Source organism: Stigmatopora nigra, chromosome 6 (genome assembly GCF_051989575.1).
Source record: "Stigmatopora nigra isolate UIUO_SnigA chromosome 6, RoL_Snig_1.1, whole genome shotgun sequence".
Classification (NCBI taxonomy): domain Eukaryota; kingdom Metazoa; phylum Chordata; class Actinopteri; order Syngnathiformes; family Syngnathidae; genus Stigmatopora; species Stigmatopora nigra.
This window is the reverse complement of record NC_135513.1, coordinates 15,258,245-15,283,568: the sequence shown is the minus strand read 5'-3', so window position 1 is coordinate 15,283,568 and position 25,324 is coordinate 15,258,245. Positions and strand designations below refer to the sequence as shown.

The window sequence follows — 25,324 nt, the reverse complement described above, 5'->3', positions numbered from 1 at the left end:
ATTTTTTCATGTACAGTAGTTGCACCTGTTAATTAATTTGAAATTCAAGTGTAATGTCGATTTCCGGTATCCCCAGTGTGCTGTATTTAACTCAAGGGACCGTCCACATGTTATCGTTTGTTGTTCCTGCAAACCACCATTTCCCTTATATGGATTTATTTGAATTCATTTATAAAATATAAAGTATATACATCTCCTAAATAGCTTAGTGCACTAACAACCTGAAAGAAATCGGCTTTCTTTCGTTTCCTTTCTCATTTGTTTCAGCTACGGCGTTTGAGCGGCACGTGACTTTTTCGACGTTCCCTCACTCAAACGGGATTTGGAGTTGGAGCGGCGACTTGAGTGATCAACTCCAGCCGGTGCGAGGAGCGACGAACCCCGTGGGGAAGATGCGCGACGACGCCGAAAAAAGAACGTTTCATTTAACGCTTTTATTCCTCTTCTTGTAAACTTTTCCGGAACGGACAGGTGTCGTATTGAGGATTACACAGCGAGGGTCTCGCCCCTTGAATTTCACTTTTTCCCCCGCCGCCGGAGGGCCGGACGGACGGACGGACGAACGGAGACATGTTGTGGTCACGGTGGCTCGTCCCGCTGCTGTGTTGCTGGGCAGCCGTCGTCGCTAGCCCCGGGAGCGAAAGCGGACTTCCACCGAAGCAGAGCGACTCCCGAGCGGACCCCACCTGGCAGCGCTCGCCGCCCCCGGTGGAGCAGCTGAGTTTCGGCTTCGTCCCGTCGGCGGTGTACGACACCCACGCTTACTACGAGCCCGGAGCCATCGGGGTCCTCTTCCACATGGTGCACGGTTTTCTTAACGTCATCCAACCCAACTCCTTCCCCAAAGGTAAGAATTTTGCAAAGTTTTTGGCACTTTTTTGTCCCAATTTTAATTTCCCATCACTATAAAACAGTTATGACAGGTGAGTCTGGAGAAGCAATTTAGTTTGTTGGGAGTTTAAGTTTGATTTATGTCAAGAAATTGACTTAAAATACAATTTGATTGAAAACCGTCAATATGATGGAAAAATATGCTACGACAACAAGAAAAATAACAAAAACCTGTCCAAATAGCAGCAATCAGTAAAATCCACAATAAAATGCACACGAAATGTCTATTTAAAAAAAAAATCTCTTCAATTGGATATTTTTGTTGAGAAATATTTCAAAAGAACCGCGAGGAAAAAATGTTTACTTAAAAGGGGGGTTGTAAAGTCACCGAATGCTCACTAAACAACAAAGTCCAAACGTGTGCGATCAAAAAACTGTTTACACACTGTTTAGCTAACACGAGATAATCGTCGTTTATTGTATTTTACGGCCACGTTGCTTCAAACTATCTCTAATGTCATTCCTCCCTTTTCCGTGGAATTGAGTCTAAAAAAAAACTGCTTTAGACTCTGGTGGCTTACGTCCTGTTTACGTTTGGCACAAAGCTTTTTTAATGCATCTTGCTATTATAATCTAAGTCTACTAAGGTTGTTTTCTGGTCATATCAAATCAAAATGGCCGACTTTTTGTTTTACTTTTCGCACGTTAATTTGCGATAGACGCGGCCGCCGTATTTCACGGTCAAAGAGTTTTTTTTTGTACTTGACAGGCTATTTTTAGCTCTAAAATGGACCTCCAAAATGGCCGCTCCAAACCCAAATTTCCATTTTTCCCCTGGCTAAAAGGCCAGATTTTTTGTCTACTGTTTTTCAAGTCACGTTAGCTGGTACGCGTTAGCTCGCGGCGTTGGGATTGGAGGCCTTTTAAGTCGCTGCCGCTTTTGGTTCGCCGCGCCGGGCTGGCTAATCAATTAGCAGATCAGCGATTAGGGGAAGCTTTCTCAAGTCACCTGCATCACCGCGTAAGACCTTAATCCAAGGCGGACCATATGCCGACATGACACAGGTGCTACAAACGGTCAATCAGCTCGTTAATACTCATCGTTGTTTTAGAGAGTATTTAAAAAAAAAAAAAAAAAACGTGGTGTGCAAGTGGTTAGCACGTCGGCCTCGCAGTTCTGGGGTCGTGTGTTCGATCCCAGATGGGTCCTCGCAATGTGTGGAGTTTGAATGTTCTCCCCAGGTTTTTTTTTTCTTTTTCCGGGTACTCCACTTTCCTCCCACATCCCCAAAAAGAGGCATGCTAAGCTAATTAAATGCTAACTTGTCGCTAGCTCGGAGCGATTGGTTGTTTTTTCTCCTGGTGTCCTGCTATTGGCTTGCCACCCATTCTGGATATCCTCCGCCTGAATAGGCCCCAGCACCCCCCGCGCACATTGTGAGAAAAGCGGTTCAGAAAATGAAATGGATTTAAGTGTCAAATTCAATTAAAAAATAGAATGTTTATTCATTTTAAATCATGGCAAAGGGAAAAATCAATGAAAAAATAAGATCTTTATTTTTACAAATAAAATTAATGTAGATGATTTGAAAAGAAATCAAAATAAAAACAAAGATGTAAGACTGAAATAAAAGCAGGTTGTTTGGAGGTCACGCCGGCCAGGTTAATCTGTCGGAATGGGTCAGCACCCAGGATTGACCCACACTATATTTATACTTTACAGGAAGAGACGTCAAGTAAAGCTAATGCTAACGGAGGGTGTTTTCGTGGGGGGTGCTTTGATGCTCCACCACCTGGACGGAGGGCTCGCCGACATGGATTCCGTCGTCCATTCAGCTACGTTTTGCTATCAAAACAAAGACGAGTCCCAGCTAGCGGTTTCCCGAATTAAGCTGTCCAAGCTTAGCCGTCTAATGCTAACTAAGAAGACGGCAGGGGGGGGGGGGAGGAAGAACAGGTGGTGCCGAAAGCGACTCGTTGGCCATCCAAACCTTACGGGAGGGACGGTTTAACACTTTCGCCCAATCAGCAACAAAACATTTAAAATTAAATATTTGATTATTTACTTAAAAGGATGGCCTTGAAAAAATAAATAAATCAACCGTAAAATTCTCTTAATTTTTTGGGGACTTTATCTGACAAAAATAAAAGGCCAAAACTTGAAATATTAATTTAAAAATTATTTTCTGTCATTTCATAAAACAATGAATAATAACATTTATTGATTGTATTGTATTTTTCTTTCAGATTTCATCATTAAAGTCATTCAGCAAAATATGGGCGGGATTAAACTGGACGAATGGAGAAAGGTTTGTCATTTTTTTCACAATTTCTATCAATATGATAAAATCATATTTTAATTGGATTTTGATTTTTTTGTTTGTTTTCAAAACGCAGCCGGACAACGTGGTGCTCCTTCTTGAGGTAACCTTTTTCATTTTTTTAGGCCTATGGACTATTTTGGGGAATATATACTCTTCCTGGGTCACTTTCCGTTTATTTTTGATTGATTTTTGAAAAACTTTCTCGGCAGGGTGCCTACTACGAATTGGGCTTCCTGGTATGCGGCGGCGTGGGCCTTTTGTTCGTGGTGCTGGTCCCCGTCCTGGGCGCCTTCTTCTGCATTTGCCGTTGCTGCGAAAATTGCGGCGGGGAGATGCACCAGCGCCAGCGCAAGAACGCCGACTGCCGCCGGGGATTCTTCACCGCCACGCTGGTCGTCACCACCTTCTTGATTGTGTGAGCCATGCCTTCTTGCAATAGGAAAATGACTGTTGATATCAAAAGTATTCTTAAATATGTATAATATATGTAATATATTTATATACAGTAATCCCTCGATTATCACCGCGAAAGTAGGGTCACCCCAGTTTAACAAGTATTTATATATACTTTTTTGCAAGGGGAGTGGCTTCCCGCTTGCGAGTTTCAGCGAGGATTTTCACATTTTTATGAACTTAAAAAAATATATATATATTTTTTTTAACTTCACTAAAAATCTGTGATGTGAAGCTGTGAAAAAAAAAATATATTCTTAAATATAAAAATGATAACAAATTTAAATGTACGGTGAGAAAGTGGTTGGTGCGTTGGCCTCGCAGATCAGGTGGGTTCGATCCCAGGTGGGTCCTCACTGTTTGCAGTTTGCATGTCCTTGCAATCTGCATGCTAACTTGTTCCTAGCTAAGAGTGACTGGTTTTTACTTTCAGTTCAGAAAATATTTCCATTTTTGACATTTAAAAACAATGTCTTTCTTCATTTTAATGAATTTTTGTGTTAGTTTGGGAGTGATGATGGCTCACGCGGCCAACCACAACATGAGCTCACACATCAAGAGCACACGACGTTTGATCAACACCAACATCCGAGACTTGAAGACGTTTGCCAACAACACGCCGGCCGTCAGTGCCTCTCTTTATCTTCTTTCGCTTTTCCATCCTTCACATCTCACCACCATTCTTGTTTTGTCTCCCTCCACAGCAAATCGACTACATGACGTCACAGTACATCACGGCCAAGAATAAAATCTTGTCGGAAATGGACAGTAAGTGTCTCAGTCCTGTGTACGCTAGGCTAATTTGACGCTAAACCGTGGCTAGCGACCACCGACTGTTGACTAATGGTCGCTAAAATGGAGTTTCTGCCATTTTGACCAATAGATATTGGACCTTTACTGGGTGGGAGGATTTACAGCCAGCTGGAGAAGGAAGTGGTTCCCTCGCTGGACGCCGCCTTACGGATGGCGGGAGGTAAGCGTCTGCTTTTATTTTGAAAAAATAATAATTGATGTGTTGTAGGGTCATTGTTTTCTTAAACAGTCATCAGTTATATTTTAGTTTGTGGATTTAAAAGAACATTTGGGGAGTCATTATATATTATTTTTATTTTAGTTGATGGATTTTTGTTTTTTATTTAAATATTATTAAATCAAATATATTTACAATTTTAATTATGTTATGATAAATGTAAATATCTTCCTGCTTAATATTTGCAATATATTTCGTCATTTGTCATACCTAAAAATATATTTTTGCACTTTGTCCATTATTTCATTCTTATTTTTCATCATTATTGAAATAAATGCAAATCTAAATAGCATTAAATTTGTATTTCCTTTTAAGTCAAACAGGTTTAATAGTTTTTCTTTTTCAATAATAATGTAAATATTCCTGCTTTTTTTGTTTAGCCAAAGTTGAGAATGCAATCAAAGGTAACAAAAGCAAAAGTTGCTAATTTTGATGTCTGTGATTGAAAATGTGTTGTTAGCGAGCGGTCTCGTTGTGGCTAGCGATTATTAGCCTTTATGTCCATTTTGGACGGCGACGGACGTCCATTTCCTCACCACTCTTTTATTCCCGGCAGCCATGCGCGAGAGTAAAGAATCCCTGGAGAACATGGCTTCCTCGCTGCAGGTCCTCCAAGAAGGCTCGGAGCGTCTGAAGGAGGGCCTGGCCGTGGAGCGGGCCTCGCTCTCCAACACCCTGTCGGACCCGGCGTGCACCAACGGCGCCGTGTCGCCCACCTGCAACGCCGTCCGCGCCACGCTCTTCCAGCTCAGCGTCAACGCCGACTTTTCCAAGGTGAGAGCGACCGAGGGTCCTTGAGCCCCACCCCGATGACCTTTTGACCCTATTTATTTGTTTTTTTTTTAGCTGGCCGACGTGGACAGAGCCTTGGAGAACGTCCACGTCATTCTCAAGACGGACCTCAGCAATATTATGCAAAAGGTCAGCAGAATTTATTAGATTATATAATTTGATTCATTATTTGGGAAATGTTGTTGTCACCGTAGCAAGAGGGTGAGAATACAGACACAGAAAAAGACATTTTAGACATAAATAAATAGGTAATAAATAAGTTAATGAATAAATGAATACATAAATCAATAAATAAGTGGCTGCTATTTTTTGGCAGATTTTTTTTCTCATTCAAAAAAATGTATTTTTAATGTTTTGTTTACTTCATTTTTTAATGTCCATATTTGGATGGTAGTAAATATATTTTTGTTGTTATTAACCTGGTACATTAATTTTTCTTTCAATATCTGAATTGGAAAACCATTTAAAAAAAGTTAAACTTCTTACATAGTTATTTTTAGTTTTGTTTAAAGTTATTTTATTGAATTGTATTCATGTTTTTTTGTTGCAGGGCTACTCGTCCTTCAACGACACGCCCAAGCTGGTCAAAGAGCAAACCAAAAATATTGTAACAGGTACCACAACCTTATTATTATTAATATACAAAACTTCAAAGACATGGTCATTATTTCAATGAAAATATAATGAATTCAATCATCATTTTCTTCTATTTTTTCTTTTTCTCTTTCGGATGCTTTCTCTTCAGCATTACCTCGTAAGTCTCCCTCCTTCATCTCCCCCCACCCTCACATTTTAATATTTTAGTTGTATTCAATTTAGCATTTTCTGTCTCAGGAGTGAAAGGAACGCTGGACAAAATCGGCTCGGAAATCAACGACTTTGCCAAGATGTTCCCGGTGGAGAGCTCGCTGGCCAATTTCACCGTCTTCCTCACCCAAGGACAGAAAAACATCGAGTCATACTACGCGCAGATCGACCAAATGGACTTTTACAGGTAATTGGATCGCGGCGGCGGCCATGTTCGCGTCCGTTCCATGGCGTTCTTTGGCCCCTAGGTGGATTGGCTGCGTAGCCGTCCTTTGCGCGGCCGTCCTGGTCCTGTCCTTCAACGTCCTGGGCCTGCTGTGCGGCACCTGCGGCTACGACAAACAGGCCACGCCCACCACCCGCGGATGCATGTCCAACACGGGAGGGAATCTCCTCATGGCGTACGTAAAAAAAAATCATATACTTTTTAGTACGATTACACGCAATAACTACACATAAGAACGCACATGACAAAAATTACTAACATTTTTAATATTTTATATATTTTATTTTTTATTTTTTTATAGTGTAGCAGTATTAGTCTTACTACAGTCTTAATAACAAGATTGGCTTCCGCTTACAGTGTGGATTTTCAATTTTTATGAACTTAAAAAATAATAATAATTATTATTAATAGCAGAAAAAAAGTAGTGAATTTGCGATAAGTGGAATTTTTTTTTTCAGTCCTGAGTCTTAGTAGCAAAAGTGGCTTCTGTTTTGAGTTTCAGCATGGATTTTCACATTTTTATTAACTTTAAATAAGATAAATACATATTTCCCCAGAAAAAAAATTGCCACGTAGTGAAACTGTGATATTTGAGGGATTGCTGTAAATATTGTCTGTTTTTGTTTGGTTGACAGCGGTGTTAGCTTCTCCTTCATCTTCGCCTGGCTGTTGATGGCCCTGGTCACCGCCCTGTTTGTGGTCGGGGGCAACGTGGAGAAGCTGCTGTGCGAGCCGTTGGCCAACCGACAACTCTTCAAGGTCACACTTTTTCTCTTTTTAATCACTTGTGGATATGAATTTACCCATAAAGTTGACACCATCCCTTATACAGATCATCGACACACCTTTCCTGGTCCACCCGGCCAAGAAGAACTTCCTCCCCGGGATGCTCTTTCAGAACCCCAACATTGACTTGACCCTGGGAAGCATGTACCGGTCGGTAAAGCCACGGTCACCACAATTAGGAAACCAGTCGACTTTCTGACTCTAATTTTATTTTTTTTAAATAGGGAATGCTACGATAACAACGGCCTTTATCACGCTCTGCAACTGGAAACCATGTTCAACATCAACTCATTCCTCAACAGAACCGTGGCAAGTATTTTAGTTCAAAAATAATTTTGTCAAATCTAATAATCTCTAAAAAACCTAAATTTAACATTGTTTCTGATCTATAAAAAAACAGAATATTCAGGGTTTTTAATCCAGTTCTATTAATCCATTTATAAAAAATATAAAAATATAAATATTCTATCTAAAATGGTTCGGCCCACTTAAAACCATGTTGACGTTATTGCAGCCCGCAAACTAATCCGAGTTTGACACCCTATATCTAATCATATGAGACAGTGGTGTCAAACCTGTGGCTTGTGGGCCGGATCTGGCTCACCAGGGGATCCCACTTGGCCCCCAGGTGGCGTTGTTCTTCACCTCAACAGACTGTGCATACTCATTTTTCAGTGCCACGAATGTCTCAACAATATTGTTCATTTGCCTCTCCTAGATTGGACGATTAGCGCCATCTGTGGCAGCAGAGAAACAAAAAAAACCTCATTCTAACTAAGCCTCCCTTTTTAGTACAACAAAGACTTGGGCAAAGTTTTTGAGAGCGTCCAAGTGGACTTGCAGGACATCACGTTGCTGGAACAGGCGGGTAGAGACAACCTCATCAACTTCGCCAATTCGGGAATCGGAGTCATCGACTACGAGGCTTACCTCGCCGAGGTGGACCCACTTTTTTTTTTCAAATGATCAAATAACCAAAAACTTAAAAATTAATTTGTTTCTAATCCAAAAAGGTCAACAAAGGGATCACCCAAGTGGACCTGTTAACCTTCTCCGCTGACTTGGAGCAACACGCCGACCAGCTGGTGAGTAGACATGAAGCATTGGTGGTTCAGTGGTAGAATTCTCGCCTGCCACGCGGGAGGCCCGGGTTCGATTCCCGGCCAATGCAACATCCTTTTTTTTTCCCCCCCCAAAAAATGTGGCAAGCATTAGCGTGTCTGGTATGTGACTTTTTATGTGTTTTTTTTTTTTTTTTTGCAGCCACGTGGCGCTCTGGAAAATGCGCTAAAAGGTCACGCGAGTAGCGTTCGACTCATTCATAAAGAATTGGTGCTCCCCATGGAGCAAGCCATGGTACGTTCCGGGCGCATTTTTATTCTGTGCTGGACCATATGAGGATAGCTATGTTTTTTACATTATTAAAAAACACAAAAAAAATGTAAAAAATATATATATATTTTTACATTACATTATATATTTGATTAAAATAACGCAATCTGTTTTCAACAGTCTCTAAAAACATTCTCAATTGTATTGGTTTCCATTCATTTCTTATATTATGTATAAATTTTAACTTTGCAAATTCAATGAGAAATATGATAAACATTTTCTCCCATATGGCCCAACACTATTTTCCATTTTAATACATGTACTGATGCAACTATATGACTTTATTTTTACTTTGTATTCACTATAACAGAAATATGTCCGTGCCAGGGTAAGCCGCTTTTGTGGCAGTGTTGCTAGTTGTTGTTGTTTTTTGTAGCGGTGTATCATCGTGTAACCTGTGAATTTGTTCATAAACATGATGACCAACAAGAAAAATAAGACTATTGTAACATTTGTGTGTTTTTTTTTGTGCAGAGTACCATGAGTCAAAGTATAAAACAGTTGCAAAAAACCTCCAGTGACCTTCCAGTAAGAAAAGCATCCACATTTTTCTTTATTTATATACATATTATAACTATAATACACACTAACCTTTTTTTTATTTATCCAAAAATCCCGTTTTTAGGTGAAGGTGACCAACATCCTGAGCGCCATCGACGCCGCCGAGTACTTGATCAGCCATAACGCCTCACACGTGGTCAAGCAAGTACGCATAACTACAAATTCTTACCCGACGACTACCATTTTTGTCTAAGTTCGCTCTTTGCCTGCCATTGACAGCACCAGTCATCCAAATAATTTAGTTTATTTGCCCCTCAAAGGCTGTCAAAGGTACTGAAACCAGAACATTAAATTAACATTTTTGTTGTTATTTTTGTTGTGTGTTCAGGAAACTAAAAAGTATGTCCAAAGTTTGGTTGGCTACTTCAGACAGTACACCAACTGGGTTCATAACTCTGTAAGTATTCTTTGTAAAGTGTGTGTTTTTCAAGACTGGACTGTACTTTAGTTTACTGTACTTTGTTTTATTTTTAATTCCAGTTAACATCCGAAGTGGCGCAATGTAAACCCATCAGCAACATTGTGGATAGCATCGAGATCGTTGCCTGCAGTTTTATTGCTGATTCAGTGGTAAGAGAGCCCTACCTTTTCTTCCCAATACGACCGTCATTTATTCAAGCATTGGTGGTTCAGTGGTAGAATTCTCGCCTGCCACGCGGGAGGCCCGGGTTCGATTCCCGGCCAATGCAACATCCTTTTAATTTTTTTTCCCAAAAGTGTTCCCAAATGCTCTACCACCATCTATAACTAAATTATTGTGTTGTTTTACTCACAAATTCTGCGGAATTGGTCGTCCTTAAAACCAAAAGCAAAAGCGTAATCCAGTGGTCTTAAACAGTAATGCGTCCCGGGTCTTCTTTTTTTGTCCGCTTGTACGTTTTATTGACTAGTATATTAAGGGCCACTAGGGGGCGGTGTTTACAATAGATGAGGCGGCTGTGAGACGTTACGCTACTGTGTTTGTAACGAGTTGAAAGCTTGTTTTTGGTCATTTTTCTAGAATTCCTTCTGGTTCGGACTTGGGCTGAGCAGCATCCTACTTCTTCCCAGTATCATCATCTCCATCAAACTGGCCAAATACTATCGAAGGATGGACACGGAAGATGTCTTTGAAGAGTGAGTCCAAAGTTTAATTAGATAAAAGTCCCTAACAAGAGCTGACACAATTTAAAGGAACAAAAAACAAAGATTAGTGGCCAAAATATGCTCATAATTCATCCGGATTCATGTCGTTTTCCACACCCAGCTCTTGTAAAGGACTTCTAGAAGACATTAATCCAAAATAATCACTCTTTAATTTTACTCCTGGCCTTTTTCGAGCCTCTACTTTGCCAATCAGCTTTTTTCCCGACACCGACCTTTGACCTTCACCTCCTTTTCATTCTCGATTGGGTTCTGCTCATGAAAAATCATCTTTTTGAATCAAACTTTCTGCTTCTACTGGACTCTATACCTTCTGCCACTTGCCTCTGGTGTTGCATTTTGGGAAATCGGGGTGAAAATGAACAAAAAAATGTGAATTGGGATTTTTTTCTGCCAAATTTCTCATTTTTCTTTGGGTGCTCAGTAGCTCCCCCTATAGTGATGTCCTGATGCCATTCCCTCGAGCCTGTACGACCGCCGCTGACCCGAAATGGGAGGTCTGCCCTATCGACAGGTAAAAGGTCAAACTGTTACTTTAAGGGGGCCGTCCAGAAAATAACCATAGACAATTCATAACTAGAATTTTAAATAAGACGAATTATCAAAACAAAGACGCATAAAGACAAGAAAATTGATCGAACACACTTTTTTTTTTTTATTTTTCCTGATTTTGAGGATTTTTTTCAGGGTTTTTTTTGCGTATTAATGTCAATTTTTTGTCTTGTTTTTTTGTTTGTTATTAAAAATAAGATATATGTTGTGACTTCATATATTTTTATTTTTTGTTTGTTTCCACAGTGGACAAGAAAACTGGAATTGACGTGTTTTTTGTGAAAATCTGTTGCCCAATCGCTCACTGCCATTGACGACCATAGACGTCTTCTCCAACTGCTGCCGGTTAAAAATGGTTTGGACAGCTATTGCCGTCAAGTCTTGAAATGTAACGACTCGTCAATTAACAGGGACCAACATGTACATTTTTATATACTTTTTGTTAATGTTTGTTTTTCTAATATTTAGCTTTTTTCTGAAGTAGAATTGTTTTCATGTTTTGAAGCTAGCTAAAAAAAAATAGGGATAGTCAACATTAGCATTGTATATTGTATTGCATCACAGCTGTGATTGATGACAAAGATATTCCTAAAAAAAATACATATCTTTGTGTCTAAAAGTGTCAACTTTTTGACCAAATAAAAGATTTCTAATTAGCTCAAATTGGCGTATTACAGGGAAAATGTCATTACAAGTTAATTTTTTTGACCAAAAAGTTTACTTACTTGCCACAATTGACGTCCAATGGATTAGCGCTTGTGATAGCGCTTTTTTTCAGGCAAAATTTTGGCTTTTTTTATGCCAAAATGTGGTACTCAGAAGTGGATTGACTGGTGCAACTCCTGGTTTGAATACACAAAGAACCTCTTGAAGTACTTTGGGATTCTGCTCTTTTGGGTGAGTTCAATCATTTCATTTTTTTGTCATTTTATTCGCTCATTTAAATATTTTTCATTTTGCTTATGATCTGCCTATTTTGGGGGAAAGCTTTTGTTAAATTTTAGTTACGGACGTTCAGCATTTAAAAGGCGATTAATGGCAAGTTACTTTAGAAAAGACGCAATTAACTGCGACGAAAAATATAAATGAAGAACCCCCCCCCCCTCCAGTTTTCAGAAATGGTATGTTCCAAGTCTTCCAAACTAACCGCCAAATTGCTAAAAAGCCCTCAAACAAATATAATCAACATTTTGACAAATATTAACTAAAGTGTGCACTCTTAAAATGTGTCCATATAGAAAAATACCTCACCGTTGGTTCAAAATATTACATAACTTTATTAAACATAAACGCAGTCACTACTAACACCAAAAGGTAAACAAAGTAGGTAAACAAAGTGTGTATGTGTGTGTTTGTATAGGTAAAATAGAATCAAAATATTCCCAAAAATTGTAGTAGTTTTTTTCTCTATAAGAACATTCTTGCATGTTTATTATAAAGTTGATAGCAAACCACCACTTGCACATCATTGGCCTTCCCTCCCAAAATTTGGCGCTGGTTCCACGCCGGTCCTCCGTCACCCAAAAAGCTGTCAACGCCACAAACCATGAAGGATTGCGGTTTTGTGTGCGTGTGTGCGTGTGTGCGTGTTTTGGCCCGGTCGCTAATATTAATATATGTGAGTGACTGAACCCTTGTGTTATCCACTTACACAAAGCTGACATTTGTTGGCCTTTTTTTCTTTTTTATCTGTAGATTTGAGTGCCCTCGACACACTTGCGCGTTGTTTGGCCTCTAATTTAGGAAAAAAATATCTAGCAGAGTCAATGGCACTCAAGGAGTTAACAGCAGATGCTAATCATTTAAAAAAATGGTAGAAAAATGAGCTAGTTTTGACTTTTTTTTTCTTATGTCAACAGAATGTTGCCCCTACCAACATGGCTGCCCTATATGACGACTACGGGTGATAACTAACATGGTCTTATGGTGGCCATGTTGGTAGGGGCAACAGTCCCATTGATTTCAATGTATTGACATGCAATTTATGACATGCCGATGAATCAAAGGGTCCATTCCCGCCTTTTCATCCGTCTCAATGGCAGCCATTTTGTCCAATGTCTAACACTAACCCTCCCCCGTTTTTCTCTGGATGGACGCACCGGCAGACTAAACACTGCCGCCGCGCTTCCGCTTTGCGTGCGTTGAAAGACGTCCTGTGTTCCCTTCGGGCCGTCGTCCTCCTCAAAGTGTTTTGCCCGAGTCCCGTCAGGACCGCCTCGCCACGCCATACATTTATAGACGCTTGTTTACTTGCCGTCCTCAAAAAAAAAAGTTGCCATGAAGGAAAGAATTCATTCGAGAAAGCAAGACGGCTAACAAGCTAACTTTATTGGACTTTTTTTCAAGCTAGTAACTTTCAACCAATAGATTTTTATGCTAGCAAGCACCATTTTTGACATGTAGCCAAGTCAGCTTAACTTAAAAATTGGGCTACCGTAATTAGTTTTTGACTCAGTGGCATTTAAAAGAGGAGAAAATAATGATAATCCGTTTTTGGAGCCAATTTAGCCCCTCCCCCTTTTACAAAAGTGTTCAAAAGAATTGTCCAGTTGAGCATTTTGCCCACATACTTCCTCAAGTACACGTTGTACCCCGACTCCCCACCCTCCTCCCCTCCATCTTGCGTGTGGCTGGCTGTCGGGGGGCGTCCCCTCACCCGAAGAAAGACATCTTTGTGCTCCCCCCACTTATAAGCCCTCCACGCCGACCTGCCCGACCTCCTCAAACATGAAGGTCGGAAGCGTGCTGGTCTTGTTGGCGGCGTGCGCCTGCGCGGCCTTGGCCCAGAGCGACAACACCGACGCCGTCGTTCCGCAGCCCCAACGGCGCGGCGTCTGGGACGAGCCCATCCGCTTCGCCACCAAGAGCAAGGACGCCTGCACCATGGTGGTATCGGGGGCCTCCGACTACACGCGTCTGCGCGTTTCCTGCAAGGGTGCCGGGTCACGCAACTACTACTGCGACTTCCAGGGTAAACCCAACACGTGCCGGGCGTACAACCTCAACCCGCGCCACTACTTCACGCAGATGATGTGGGAGTTGCGCAAGCTCCCCCACGCCTGCCAGGGCGCCAAACTCTACCGACCGCCCATGTGTAAGAAGCACCCCGACGATGTCCAGATGACTTTCCTGTCCGCCTGGCCCCGGGCCGCCAAGCCGGCCAAAGCGGCGCCCGCCGCCACGCAGAAGCCACAGAAGGCCGGCGGCAAGGCGCAGCCGGGTAGGGTCGTCCCCGCCCCCGTTCCGGCTAAGAAGACCACCCCCAAGCCGGTCAGGCCCGCCACGGCGAGGACTCCGACGGAGGCCCCCGACTCCAAGGCCAACCGCTTGGCCGACGAGTACTGCTGGAAGAGTTTACGCGGAATCTGCGCGTACGTCATCGGCTGGTTCAAGAATTGATGACCATGATGTAGGTAAGTCACGCAAAAAAACAAAAATAAACACGAGCAGCTTGTTGCTAGGCAGAATTCACAATGGTCAACACAAATATACGACTTGTTTGGGAGAATTAAAAGAAAGGTTCTTCTTTCATCTGGATAAAAATATGGAAGTTTTCTTTTTGTTAAACTAAAAATAATTTTGACAATTTCTACTGTCCTTTCAGGTGAGGAGATGGAAGGAAAATAAAAGCTGGAGTGTTGACTTTCCCCACAGCTTGTCTGGAGTTTGCTTTGTTTTTCTTTCAAACCGCACTTATCGCGTGGCATTCAAAGACCCCCTTGTTCCCCGACCACCCGTCGACAACGCAGACAGGAAGTCGTTAAGCCCTACACGCCCTGCTTGCTATTCAGATGAAAACACAGAGGTGACCTGTCTTGCCTGCAAACAAGCTGTTATTGTTTTTTTTTTTTTTAATGCTACACACCCGGGCCAAGTACCGTAACATATCAGTGAGCTTGTGCGACGCATTTAAACAGGTTTAATACATAATCATAATATATGATGGCATATTTGAGCGTCAAGGTGAATATGTGACTACGTCACAGTTCTGCGACAATTGAGAGTGGCACACAAATGAATGGGGTGCAAACAAATGAACATCGTGGTGATAAATTGTTTATTCAAAGTCTATTATTTTATCAAGTACGATAGAGTCATATGTATCTCAGAAAATAAGTGAAATTTGACAGTCAGTTTGCAGCATGGACGGGAATAATTGCACAAGCTTCCCCAGAAGTTATCGGATAACCGGGGCTACCGGAGGTGTGCAGCGGAGGAGACAAGCGAGGAGTCGGCAGCATCATGTCATCTCTGATTTGATCGCCGGAATCCTTTCAATTTATACACAGAAAACAACTTCTGGTGAGTAAGGGCATCCCCACATTTCCCGTTAAAGATTGATCGATGCCGTTTACTAGTGAGAAACTCATTTGAATTGATGGCAGAATCATGAAAAAAGAGCATTCAATGCCCGTACCAACATGGCCGCCCTGCGACATCATCAAAGTCACGATTTATTTTTCTATATAATTGAGTTTTAGCAGAACTCTGGTTTTAATTCGATAGTAGTATTTAGTGACAATAAATAAAAACATAAATGTTTAAGACCATTTTTTACTGGTTTAAATGACATGACGCCAAGATAAATCATTTGGTTGTAGTTTATTAGTTGGTTGATTTTCAAGTGCAAACATAGAAATGGAATCATGGGTGAAATTAGTGAACCGTTGGTCGGCTAGCTTAAAAAACGTCTTGTTTTCACTTGGGGTGGAAAAAAACTTTATTTATTTAAGGTGGTTTAAACTGAGATTAGGAAAAATATTCAAAAAACAGGTATGAGGTATTTGTAAAAACAAAATAAATACAGGAAAAAAACACTAAAAGACAGGAAAAATATTCAGAAAAACTGAAAATATTCTGGAAAAAAATGGGGTGGGTGGACACTACCAAAAATAAACACATTTTTCCCCCTCAAGTGATTGCAATACGTTACAATATTTTTAACAAGGGATTAAATAGTGCCCATGCGTGACACGTTAACTTCCACCGAGCTTGGTTTGGTTGCTGTGGTTACGCGTCATCTCCGCCACAGAGGAGGAGCAAAGCCTTGCGGAAGTCGCCGCCCGTATCGCCCTAAAAAAATGGAACAAAAAGAGGGAAATGTCACTTTTTTTCTGAGAAGAATAGAGTCAAAACGTGTCTTGAGCCAACCTTGATCATAGAATGGAGGGAGCATGCAAACATCCTCCTGAATTCAGCTCGGATGTCCAACATGTCCACCTCGCTGCGAGTAGCCATCACGCGGATCAACGTGTTGTCGTCAGTTCCCGCCCCCTAAAAACAAAACACAAATGGCTGTCATGTCCGTGGCCATTTTCATTCGCCAAACGCTCGTCGTACCTTCATGGCGTAGTACAAAGTCTCGGCAAAGTAGGCCGGGATGCTGCGTGCGCACTTCACTGCAAAAAATAAAGAATAGTTGGATTTTTTAGGGAGAATAAGGTCCAAATATAACATATATAAAAATATATTAGAGAATAAAAATATGAACTTATTATTTACACATGGTAATCACTTAACAAGAAGAAAAGTGATTTAACTAGAGCATCTAATCCTCCAATTTTATGGAGAAATATTCTGATACCAATCATGCAAAAAATAATTTAAATTATTATTTTTTTTTTTTACCGACGGCAAGCATGAGCTCCCTGAGACTTCCAGACGTTTCCCTCCTGATGCTCTCCTCCATCTCGTATCCTGACAGCTTCATGTAAGCGTCAAACACTGAAAAAAAAGAAAAAAGTGATATTTATATATTTTATATAATAAAATTGTCCATAGGTATGAGTGGTTAGTGTCTGTCTGCCCTTCAATTGGCCACCATCTCCGATAATGAATGAATGGATAAATACTTCTAGATGTTTTACTGCTTTAGCGCCACTAGAGGGCGGAGTTTAGGAGGGTTCCTTACTTCTATCCAATGAGACATTCCTTCAAATTAAAATACTTGACATTTGCGTAAAAAAACTAAAGCAAAAGTGACCTTTGCGGAGATGTTGCGCGCTGCGGTTGCCCAAGATGGTGACGAAAGTCTGCTCGTCGGTGCCGAACTTGTGCTCGCCGGCCTTGAACAGAACCTGTCGCCATGGCGATTCAGTTTTAGACATTTGAGATCGGACGGACGGGATGTCCAAACGTACCTCAGCATCCGTCTGGACGTTAGCCTCCTGGACGCCGCTCTGCCTGTTGGCCTGTTCAACCAATGAGGGATTAGCACGTTAGCATTGGGCGCTACTAATGGCTATGCATTAAAGTGTTTGCAAGGAGACGGCAGGACGAGATCTTGTCTACCTGAAGAAGAATGACCAGGAGCCTCTTGAAGTGGCCTGAAGTGTCCCCTGAAATGTCCTCCTCCAAATCGTCGTCATACTCTGATTTGGAAGAAGAAAAAAGTTTTCAGTTGGAATTTCACGAGAGGAAATTTAGTCAAAGCACTCTTCAAATACTCTACCTTGCCTGTAGGCGGCGACAATATCCTTGACCTGTGGAGCGCTCCTAGAGGCCAAGATCTCCACCAGTACCTTCTCGTCTGTGCCTGCCCCCTAGCGGACAAAATAGTCATGGTCACGCCGGGGGAAACTGGAAAGCGGTCATTGTACAAACTCACCTTGATGGCGTTGCGAAGGCTCGTGACGTCATAAGCCAGGGGCGCCGTCATCAGTGACACAATCAGGGTCTCAAATTTGCCGCCCAGCTCGCCCTTCAAATCCTGGATCAAGTCCTAAAAACAGAATAAAATACGGTTTTAAAAGTCCATATTTTGGGTGAAAATGTGCTATTTTTTGGTCCACCTTTCCGAAGAGGGTCTTGTAGGCGGCGGTGATCTGCTGTCGCTGGGCGTTGCTACGGGACGTCAGCAGCTGCAAGATGGTTTCCTCGTCCGTGCCTGCCGGGAAAAACCGTCACGTGACCCAAAAAAACCCTTTGTTGTCTTCTGAAATTGACGCAGCTGCTTTGATCGCTCGTTTAATGACAACATCTCGTGTTTCACTCGTGTTTGTTCACCCTTGGGCAAACGGCGGCGGCGATTGTGGCGTCTCACCCAGGCCTTTCATGGACTTGTAGAGGACTTCGGCGTCGGCGCTGGAGTTGAAGTTGGCGCTGGCTTTCACGGTTCCTCGGCTGGCCTGATGCAAAAAACACAATGTTAGCATAAAAAGGCACAAAAAAAGAAAATATTAAAATATGGGGACTTAGCTGATGCTAATTTTTTAAAAATGGCTTTTTTTGAAGTGGCATTGCATTGACTACGATAGGAACGTGACCCTTCCAACATGGCTGCCCTGACAGCATAAAGGTAGGGGCAAAAAAGGACTTTTCAAGCTATTGCTGTCAATTAAATTGTCTTTATCACTGGTAGATGTCCAATTTGTTGAAGTGGGAGGGTGGCAGCGTGGTCAAAAGTTTAGAGACGGAGATTATTATTTAATTGAATATCATTTTTGTTATTTATAACAAAAAAACATGGTATAGTGTCATGTTTTTTATATATAAGTGTAATATCTCATTGAATTTTAATGTGTAAAATAATGTTAACACATTAAAAGAATGTTTTGTTCCTAACAAGATGATGAAATGAACATAATGACTTGCAGATGTGCCCTCAACATTCCCTTTTTCCCTTTTATCATATAATAGTTTAATCAGTCATGATTTAATCAGTTGATAATAGCTAACTTTTCCAAAGAATGTAAGCAAACTCATCAATACGGCGATAAGGAGGGAATGTTCACACATTGTTCAAAAAAATGAGTAACTAAATATTTGGACAGTCAACTCACAGGAATGTAGTAAAAAAACAAGAGGAAATTCACTGAAAAAAACTCAAACAAGTGAGCATTTTGTGCATTTGCAAGTGGGAGGAATTCCAAAATGTTGATTTGCTTCCACAGAACGTCGACAGCAGCACAAGTTGAAATCTAATCAAGATTTGCGTGCCTCTCTGGACAAAGAACAGCGACATTTGGACAAGAAGACAATGTGGAACTTTTCCATCTCCAGGCTGGACATCCATTCGGAAATTTTTAAAACAAGTGAGTCATGGCAAATTTGGAGGTTGGGACTGTTAAAACTTCATGTCAGACCATAAAAACATGATAAATGATGAAATCTGGCCTAAAAAAAAAACTCACTTAAAAGTTGACTCCCTTAGTCACAGGTGTCAAAGTGGCGGCCCGGGGGCCAGATCTGGCCCGCCGCATCATTTTGTGCGGTCCGGGAAAGTAAATCATGAGTGACTTTCTGTTTTAGGATAAAATTAAAATGGAGTATAGATGTATATTAAATTTCCTGATTTTCCCCCCTTTTAAATCAAGAATTCACATTTTTTAATCAATTTTTCTGTGTTTTTAGTTCAAAAATCATTTAGTAAAAGCTAAAATTATATTTAAAAAAGCTAAAATAAACATTGTTTTAGATGTATAAAAAACGGAATATTCAGGGCTTTTTATCCAGTTCTTTTAATCCATTTATTAAAAATAAAATCTAAATATTATATCTAAAATGGTCCACATAAAATCGAGTTGACGTTAAAGCGGCCCGCCAACCAACCCGAGTCTGACACCCTTACTCTAAGTTTTTATTTTGAAATTTGATCTATTCAATGCGGCTCACGTCTGGAGTTGTTTTCACTTCCCTCTCAGGGCGTGTTCAGACTTGACAAATTTGAGATTGGTCGTTCGGGTGGGCTTCTCTTTTTTTCCCAGTAAGTCGACCCTCTGTGTGGAAAGTCGTCAACATTTGTTTATGGAGGGCCACCATGGAAACCTTGGAGGAAAGCCCCCGGTTTGCTAACCACACTGTTTAAACGACGATGGAGCGGCTCCACCCTGACTTTGCGGAATGGGACGCTTCTCCTTTAAGAGGAGGCTGTCGTGGAAAATGTTGTTTTAAAGAAAACAGACAGTCCGTCAAACCACACCCAGTCAAAGAACCCACATGAGTCATACATAAAGTAACTTCCACCCTCAAAAAAAGTTGCTTTTTAGAACCATGTGATAATAGGCATATGAAAAACTTGGGATGAACCTTTATATTGGGGATGAGAATGATGTCAGTAGGAATTTAATTGCAATTAGCCCTTTAAATGTGGCGTTTGCGGTGGATAAAAAGTACTGTAATTTGATACAAAAATATGCGGCATCAGATAGAGTACAGTCAGAGTCAACTTGAATGTCTGTGGGTGTTAAAAGGATGTTTACGGAGTACTAAAGTGTGCCAAGTGAGGATGAAAAAAAGGAGTGTAAGTGTTATGTAATTCGGAATAAAGTGGGCGTTGTTTTAAGGGAAGTCTTGGTAAAAAAAAAAAAAGTAAAATACTACTATCATGACGCATACATTTGCATAAATAACGGGTGTACCTTATTTTAGATTATGTTGTGATAAAAACTTTTGCTTCAAAATGTAGTTTTTAACTTTTATCCGTTTTGTAAAAAGTGACGTTGGAAGAAATCGACTCACCATTTTGAATGAGTTGTTTTTTTTTTTCTTTTTCTAGGAGAGGAAAAGACACACATTTAGGCTCATTTAAAGAAACTTTGCCAAGTCACCGTGTCACCAAGTTGTTTGAAGCCGAAAAAGAGCGTCGACTTACCGGAGAGTTGCAGCTGTCACACCCGGTAAGTGCGGAGAGAGAAGCGGTGAGGTGAAGCGAGAAAGGACCAGAAGAACTTCCACAGCCCAAGCCCACTCGGAAAAACTCTCCTGGGCGTGAGTCAGTGAACGCGCCACACCCCGCCGAGCGCGGTGTACCATGGGAGGTGTCGTTTTTATGCGCGAAGAACACAATGAAGTTACCACTTTGCTTGTCTTCGCTACTCTTATTCGATGACGTTCTTAATGAAATTATTGGCGCCAACGCTAAGCATTATGAGGGTGTAGTTTTTAACAAGTATAAGCCGAACGTCGACGTAGTAGCTGAAAAAGATAGACTGAATTTTAAGCAGGTAATTGCCCTCTTACATATTTTCGCTCACTAATTTAATTATATCTGTAAAAGGGATGTTTCCATATTTTTCAGTATGTTTGCGGTGCCATTCGACGCCGTTTTTCGTGAAAATTATAGCGCCACCTGCCTAAGCAATGCTAATAGTGTAACTTGCCCCAAAATGTCCCACATTTAACCTTTTTTTGGTGTGTAAAGAGCAATGGGAATACAACTATGGTACTAACATTACTGCACTTGTGTACTTTAGTTTCTCCACAGTTCAACAATCATAGTCATAAATCATAATTTATTGAACTAGCATTTTAAAAAAAGATCGTATCCGCTTGCTCAGTATACGCTGGAGTCTATTTCCATGCCCTTTCTTTGTCATGAATAATTAATGTTAGGAGTAGGATTTCCTTTCTTGCGTTTATTGTCTTGGCATGACTTGCATTCAAGTCAAATTATTAGTCTGAACTTCTGGCAGACCTTGAAAGTGGAGTAAATTAGAGTCTTAGAAACTGTAATTTCCACTAAAATGGGCAAAACGCCAAGGAAATGACTCATTTGGTGAATATGCTAGAGCAATAAAATATGGAGCTAGTTTACTTAGTGTCTTTGTTTTCCTCTATGCTTAGCAAACATGCATGTTAAGCATTTATTCAAAACAGCAAAAACAAATGCTTTTTCAGTATTAATTTCACGTCTAGTGACGTCAATTGCAACCAAAGAAGTACTAAATGAGTTCCCTTTAACTGTATTTTCTCGTATTTCGTTTTGGTTGAAATTTTCAGTCAAATGCTTTTACTTTTCGTTTATTTTTTTTAAATGTTATAGTTAATGTCTGCATTTTTACATGTTCAGCATTGATAAGCGTAAAGAGAGTGGTTTTATATAGTAGTTATATATATATAAAAAAAATGTGTAGTGTGTGGATAAACTGAATGACACGCTTGGTCAAGGGACAAAATCAAGCTTTGTTGAACTTCAGTGGAGTGAAAATAGCTGTTACAAAGCATTTTGTGATTGGCTTTTATTGGCACGTCACACCATTCTGGAAACAATGCCGAACTCCACATGTCCAATCTTGTCAAAATTGATTAAAAACGTATACTTTTGATTTACTTCGGTCACCGAGTGTTTTAATCAGTTAGTAAATAACATTAATCTGTTTGAGTTACTAAATGAACGCCGCGGTTGAGATAAACAGCCCGTCTAGCTTGTGTACACCCCTCCGGAATTCCATTGAATGGTACGACCCGCGCCATATAAATATTACCGAATTTGCAGACGCTGAAAAATAGTCGAAGTTTTCCGAATTAAACGTCGATTAAATATTGCCAACATGGAGTGGACTCCTATGGAAATCAACCCTGAGGTAAAGTATAGTCTACGCTTGCATATTTTTTCTAGTTTTTGACGTCTAAAAGTGATTGTTTTTTTCCCTTTCTTCTGTTCACAGGTGCTCAACAAGGTGGGTAATTAAGCTAAAAAAAATAAGTCACTCGCTGAGTCACTACGTTTAAATATGTCGTAAGTTAGCTAAAGTCCTCATAAAAGGTGAGTTTAACGATAACGGACGTTTTGGTCGACGGTGTGACTTCACACCTTATGTTTTTGTGTGGAAAATGCTTTGAAATGAAGTTAGAAATGATAGTATCATCCTCGTGGTATTGCTAGCTTGTCGGCTAATGATGGGTGATTGGGTGTGGTCTGTCTGGGCTAGCAGCTAGCACGTAGTGACGTCAATATATATTAATATACATTGTGTTTTTCTTTTACAGTTGATGAGCAAAGTCGGCGTGAGTGATGGCTGGCGTTTTGTGGACGTCCTTGGACTGGAAACTGAGCAGTTATCTGCCGTTCCGAAGCCCTGCTGTGCCTTGATGCTGCTCTTCCCCATCACCCAAGAGGTTACTTAAGGGGATAATGAATGAATGATGGACTGAATGGCTGGATGAGAGAAATTTGTGTGGGGTGGGGGTATGGGGGGTGCCATGTTGGGGTGTGCTGATGCTGAGCTTGCAGGGGGTGCTGATGGGGATGAGTCAGCAGTTGACAGAGGGGCTCAAAGGGTTTAGGGAGCAAGCCACACGGATAATGGGGACCCCACCCATGGCTGTTTAACTCCATTGTTGCCAGACAATGATTAGGCGACTATCCCTGTAATTGATAGATTTTATACATGGATTTATATAGGGTATCACTTTATTTTATTAATGAAAACCTAGTTTATTTTTAAGCCCATGTTTGCAAAATTAAATGAATATATTTGGCTCTTTTAAAATACTTAGTTTTTATCCCCCTCAATTTTAGCTAGGCAGATTAATTTGTTTTTCTTTTTACATTACAACTATTATCAAGATGTCTCTTATTCCCATTTCTGGAAAAATAGCTTTGAGTAATACTGCATGCACATAAACAATTTATTTTATTCTTAGGACTGACAATTTTTTCTTAGTAACGATTTCTTTAGGATATTTATTTAATTCACTACCAAATCAAAAATGACAAATCAGATTTAGTAGCTATTGTGATGTCTTAATGTGTTTTTCTTTCTTTACAGCATGATTCTTTCAGACAACAGCAGGCAGATAAAGTGGTGCGTGGTTCCGACGCTTACTTCCTCAAGCAGACCGCCACCAATTCCTGCGGCACCATTGCTCTGTTGCACGCACTGGGAAATAACCAAAGCAAACTCACATTTGGTAATTTAATTTAATATTAGTGTAGACAGAGGTCCCAATTTTAAATATTTTTTTGAACATACACAGAGCGTACTTCCGTGCTGAAGAAGTTTCTGGATGAAACTGCCAAGATGTCTGCCGATGACCGGGCTAAACATCTTGACAAGAATCAGGTTTTTATGATGGTCATTTTGTAGTTAGAGTCCATGTCCTTTTGAGGGCGCCAAACACCACCACACTGCAAACATTAATGTCATTCTAAGCTACATTCTTAATTTTACAAATCTTATTTTTATTAGGCCATTCACGATGCTCACAATGAAGTTGCTGCACAGGGTCAATGCAGGGTAAGTTTAGTTAAGGATGAAGATTAGTATGGCTTCATTGGCTTATGTTTTCTTTTAAATTTCCACAGCCAGAAGCAGATAAAGTCAACTTCCATTTTATTGCCTTTGTCAATGTGAATGGGCAGCTCCTTGAATTTGGTAAGGACTTTTCAAAAGTAATTTTTAATACATAATTTCTGAACAAATAGTGAAAGGTTCATGTAATCAGTAAATACTCATTTATATTCAGACAAAAAAAATACTTTATTCTAAAGGTATAAGAAATGAGCATGGTAAATATATTTTCTAATTTATGAAAAGCAAAAGCCCTTAAATATGTATACTTTGAAAATTATAAAAATTAGAAAAGAAAACAAATTGTAAATACCGACACTTTTCTGCAGTCTTTGAATGCACCACAATGACATTATTGCGAAACACTCCTTCAAATTTTCTTAATGTTTTTTTCTTAATTTTGACAAACTTCTCATAAACATGATTTATAATTTGTCCACTTTCTACGAAGATGGGAAGATGAATGGCCCCTTGAGCCATGGAACCACCAAAGACGAAACACTTGTCACGGTATGACACAAAGTTTAATCCAAAAATTATAGATTAGCTTTTTGAATATATTTTTGTTTTTTACCCAGGATGCTGCCAAAGTGTGCCGAGCCTTCGTGGAGCGAGGACAAGGCGAAGTTCGCTTCTCTGCCGTGGCCCTGTGTCGTGGATAGATTCCCCGCCGGGCCGAAAAAACGTAGGCAACAAAACACACTGTCAATCAATCAAGTATTGTTTTCACCTGACGGGTTCAACCATAATCATACTTAGACGTGAACTAAACAAATTTCGCTGCTGGTTTTAGTCTCGTTTGCACAAGCACTTGTCATTTTGTACGTTTTTGTTACGCTTGGCGGACCAGTGGGAATGCGAAAGAAAAAAAAAGAAATGTACCAAAAAAAAAAATCCCTTTTTTGAACGGTTGGCATTCTTGTCACTGCCAAATCGGTTGATGTGATATTGTTCCTCACGGCCAAAATGTAGCTTTTGAATGTCTGTCGACTTAGTTGGACGACTCCACACGAAGCGTCGGAGAAGTGCGCTTAGTTTGCCTTACTTTGCACAGTTTAGAATTGCGTGCGTGTTGCCGTGTTTCGGCCACTGTTGGCGTGGCGTGGCCCTTTTCCTGACTGACTGACACCAAATAAAGTGCTTTCAATGCGTCATGGTGGTCTGGCTGAATACATAATTGGGAGGGGAATGGGGACAAATACATTGTTAAAAAAAAAAACGGTTTATTTAATGAAAAAATATTTTCCAATTTGCGAAAGACACTTTTATAAATATGTAACTTACTGAAAAAAATTAATAACTAGACATGTTCACTACATTATATAAAATAACTATATTACTTAATCAAAGTATCAATTTTATGATAATAACTAAAAACAAAAATTCCAAATGATTTTTTAAACGCAATGAGTAA

At 40.4% G+C, this 25,324-nt stretch overlaps 4 protein-coding genes and 2 non-coding genes across 13 annotated transcripts; 5 read left to right on the top strand and 1 right to left on the bottom strand.

Annotated features, from left to right (window-relative positions):
• Positions 1–68: 68 nt before the first annotated feature.
• prom1b (prominin 1 b) lies at positions 69–11,560 on the top strand. Of its 7 annotated transcripts, none has more exons than XM_077718031.1 (28): positions 70–847; positions 3,079–3,140; positions 3,229–3,255; positions 3,365–3,570; positions 4,113–4,233; positions 4,313–4,376; positions 4,492–4,581; positions 5,019–5,042; positions 5,195–5,412; positions 5,485–5,559; positions 5,981–6,044; positions 6,176–6,184; positions 6,265–6,424; positions 6,486–6,638; positions 7,099–7,222; positions 7,296–7,399; positions 7,474–7,558; positions 8,042–8,188; positions 8,263–8,334; positions 8,513–8,605; positions 8,952–8,969; positions 9,116–9,169; positions 9,267–9,347; positions 9,531–9,599; positions 9,683–9,772; positions 10,203–10,318; positions 10,773–10,859; positions 11,144–11,560. In XM_077718031.1, the coding sequence occupies exons 1-28, from the start codon at positions 571–573 to the stop codon at positions 11,163–11,165; spliced, it is 2,712 nt and encodes a 903-aa protein (XP_077574157.1). In that variant the 5' UTR covers positions 70–570; the 3' UTR covers positions 11,166–11,560. The 7 variants fall into 7 exon arrangements, with proteins under 7 accessions (XP_077574160.1, XP_077574159.1, XP_077574161.1 ...); XM_077718030.1 differs by having other exon boundaries at positions 10,770–10,859; XM_077718034.1 differs by lacking the exon at positions 5,019–5,042 and having other exon boundaries at positions 69–847.
• Positions 8,350–8,420, top strand: trnag-gcc (transfer RNA glycine (anticodon GCC)). Its single transcript has one exon. It is a non-coding gene; the product is annotated as a tRNA-Gly (tRNA).
• trnag-gcc (transfer RNA glycine (anticodon GCC)) lies at positions 9,821–9,891 on the top strand. Its single transcript has one exon. It is a non-coding gene; the product is annotated as a tRNA-Gly (tRNA).
• Positions 11,561–13,602: 2,042 nt separating the features above from the next.
• On the top strand, positions 13,603–14,550 carry LOC144197786 (fibroblast growth factor-binding protein 2-like). Its single transcript, XM_077718421.1, has 2 exons — positions 13,603–14,310; positions 14,502–14,550. The coding sequence occupies exon 1, from the start codon at positions 13,625–13,627 to the stop codon at positions 14,294–14,296; it is 672 nt and encodes a 223-aa protein (XP_077574547.1). The 5' UTR covers positions 13,603–13,624; the 3' UTR covers positions 14,297–14,310; positions 14,502–14,550.
• Positions 14,551–15,480: 930 nt separating this feature from the next.
• anxa5b (annexin A5b) lies at positions 15,481–20,700 on the bottom strand. The gene is made up of 13 exons (XM_077718425.1): positions 20,490–20,700; positions 20,357–20,389; positions 17,940–18,024; positions 17,689–17,783; positions 17,505–17,618; positions 17,349–17,439; positions 17,189–17,268; positions 17,038–17,088; positions 16,881–16,974; positions 16,526–16,621; positions 16,238–16,296; positions 16,049–16,171; positions 15,481–15,970 (listed from the first exon to the last, which is right to left on the bottom strand). Exons 2-13 carry the CDS (start codon positions 20,357–20,359, stop codon positions 15,908–15,910), a joined length of 954 nt encoding a protein of 317 aa, XP_077574551.1. The 5' UTR covers positions 20,360–20,389; positions 20,490–20,700; the 3' UTR covers positions 15,481–15,907.
• A 1,432-nt stretch (positions 20,701–22,132) lies between these two features.
• uchl1 (ubiquitin carboxyl-terminal esterase L1 (ubiquitin thiolesterase)) lies at positions 22,133–25,062 on the top strand. Of its 2 annotated transcripts, XM_077718423.1 has the most exons (9): positions 22,140–22,200; positions 22,285–22,296; positions 22,607–22,735; positions 23,389–23,530; positions 23,597–23,682; positions 23,809–23,856; positions 23,925–23,994; positions 24,362–24,420; positions 24,489–25,062. In XM_077718423.1, the coding sequence occupies exons 1-9, from the start codon at positions 22,168–22,170 to the stop codon at positions 24,570–24,572; spliced, it is 663 nt and encodes a 220-aa protein (XP_077574549.1). In that variant the 5' UTR covers positions 22,140–22,167; the 3' UTR covers positions 24,573–25,062. The 2 variants fall into 2 exon arrangements, with proteins under 2 accessions (XP_077574550.1, XP_077574549.1); XM_077718424.1 differs by lacking the exon at positions 22,285–22,296 and having other exon boundaries at positions 22,133–22,200.
• The last annotated feature ends 262 nt before the right edge of the window (positions 25,063–25,324 follow it).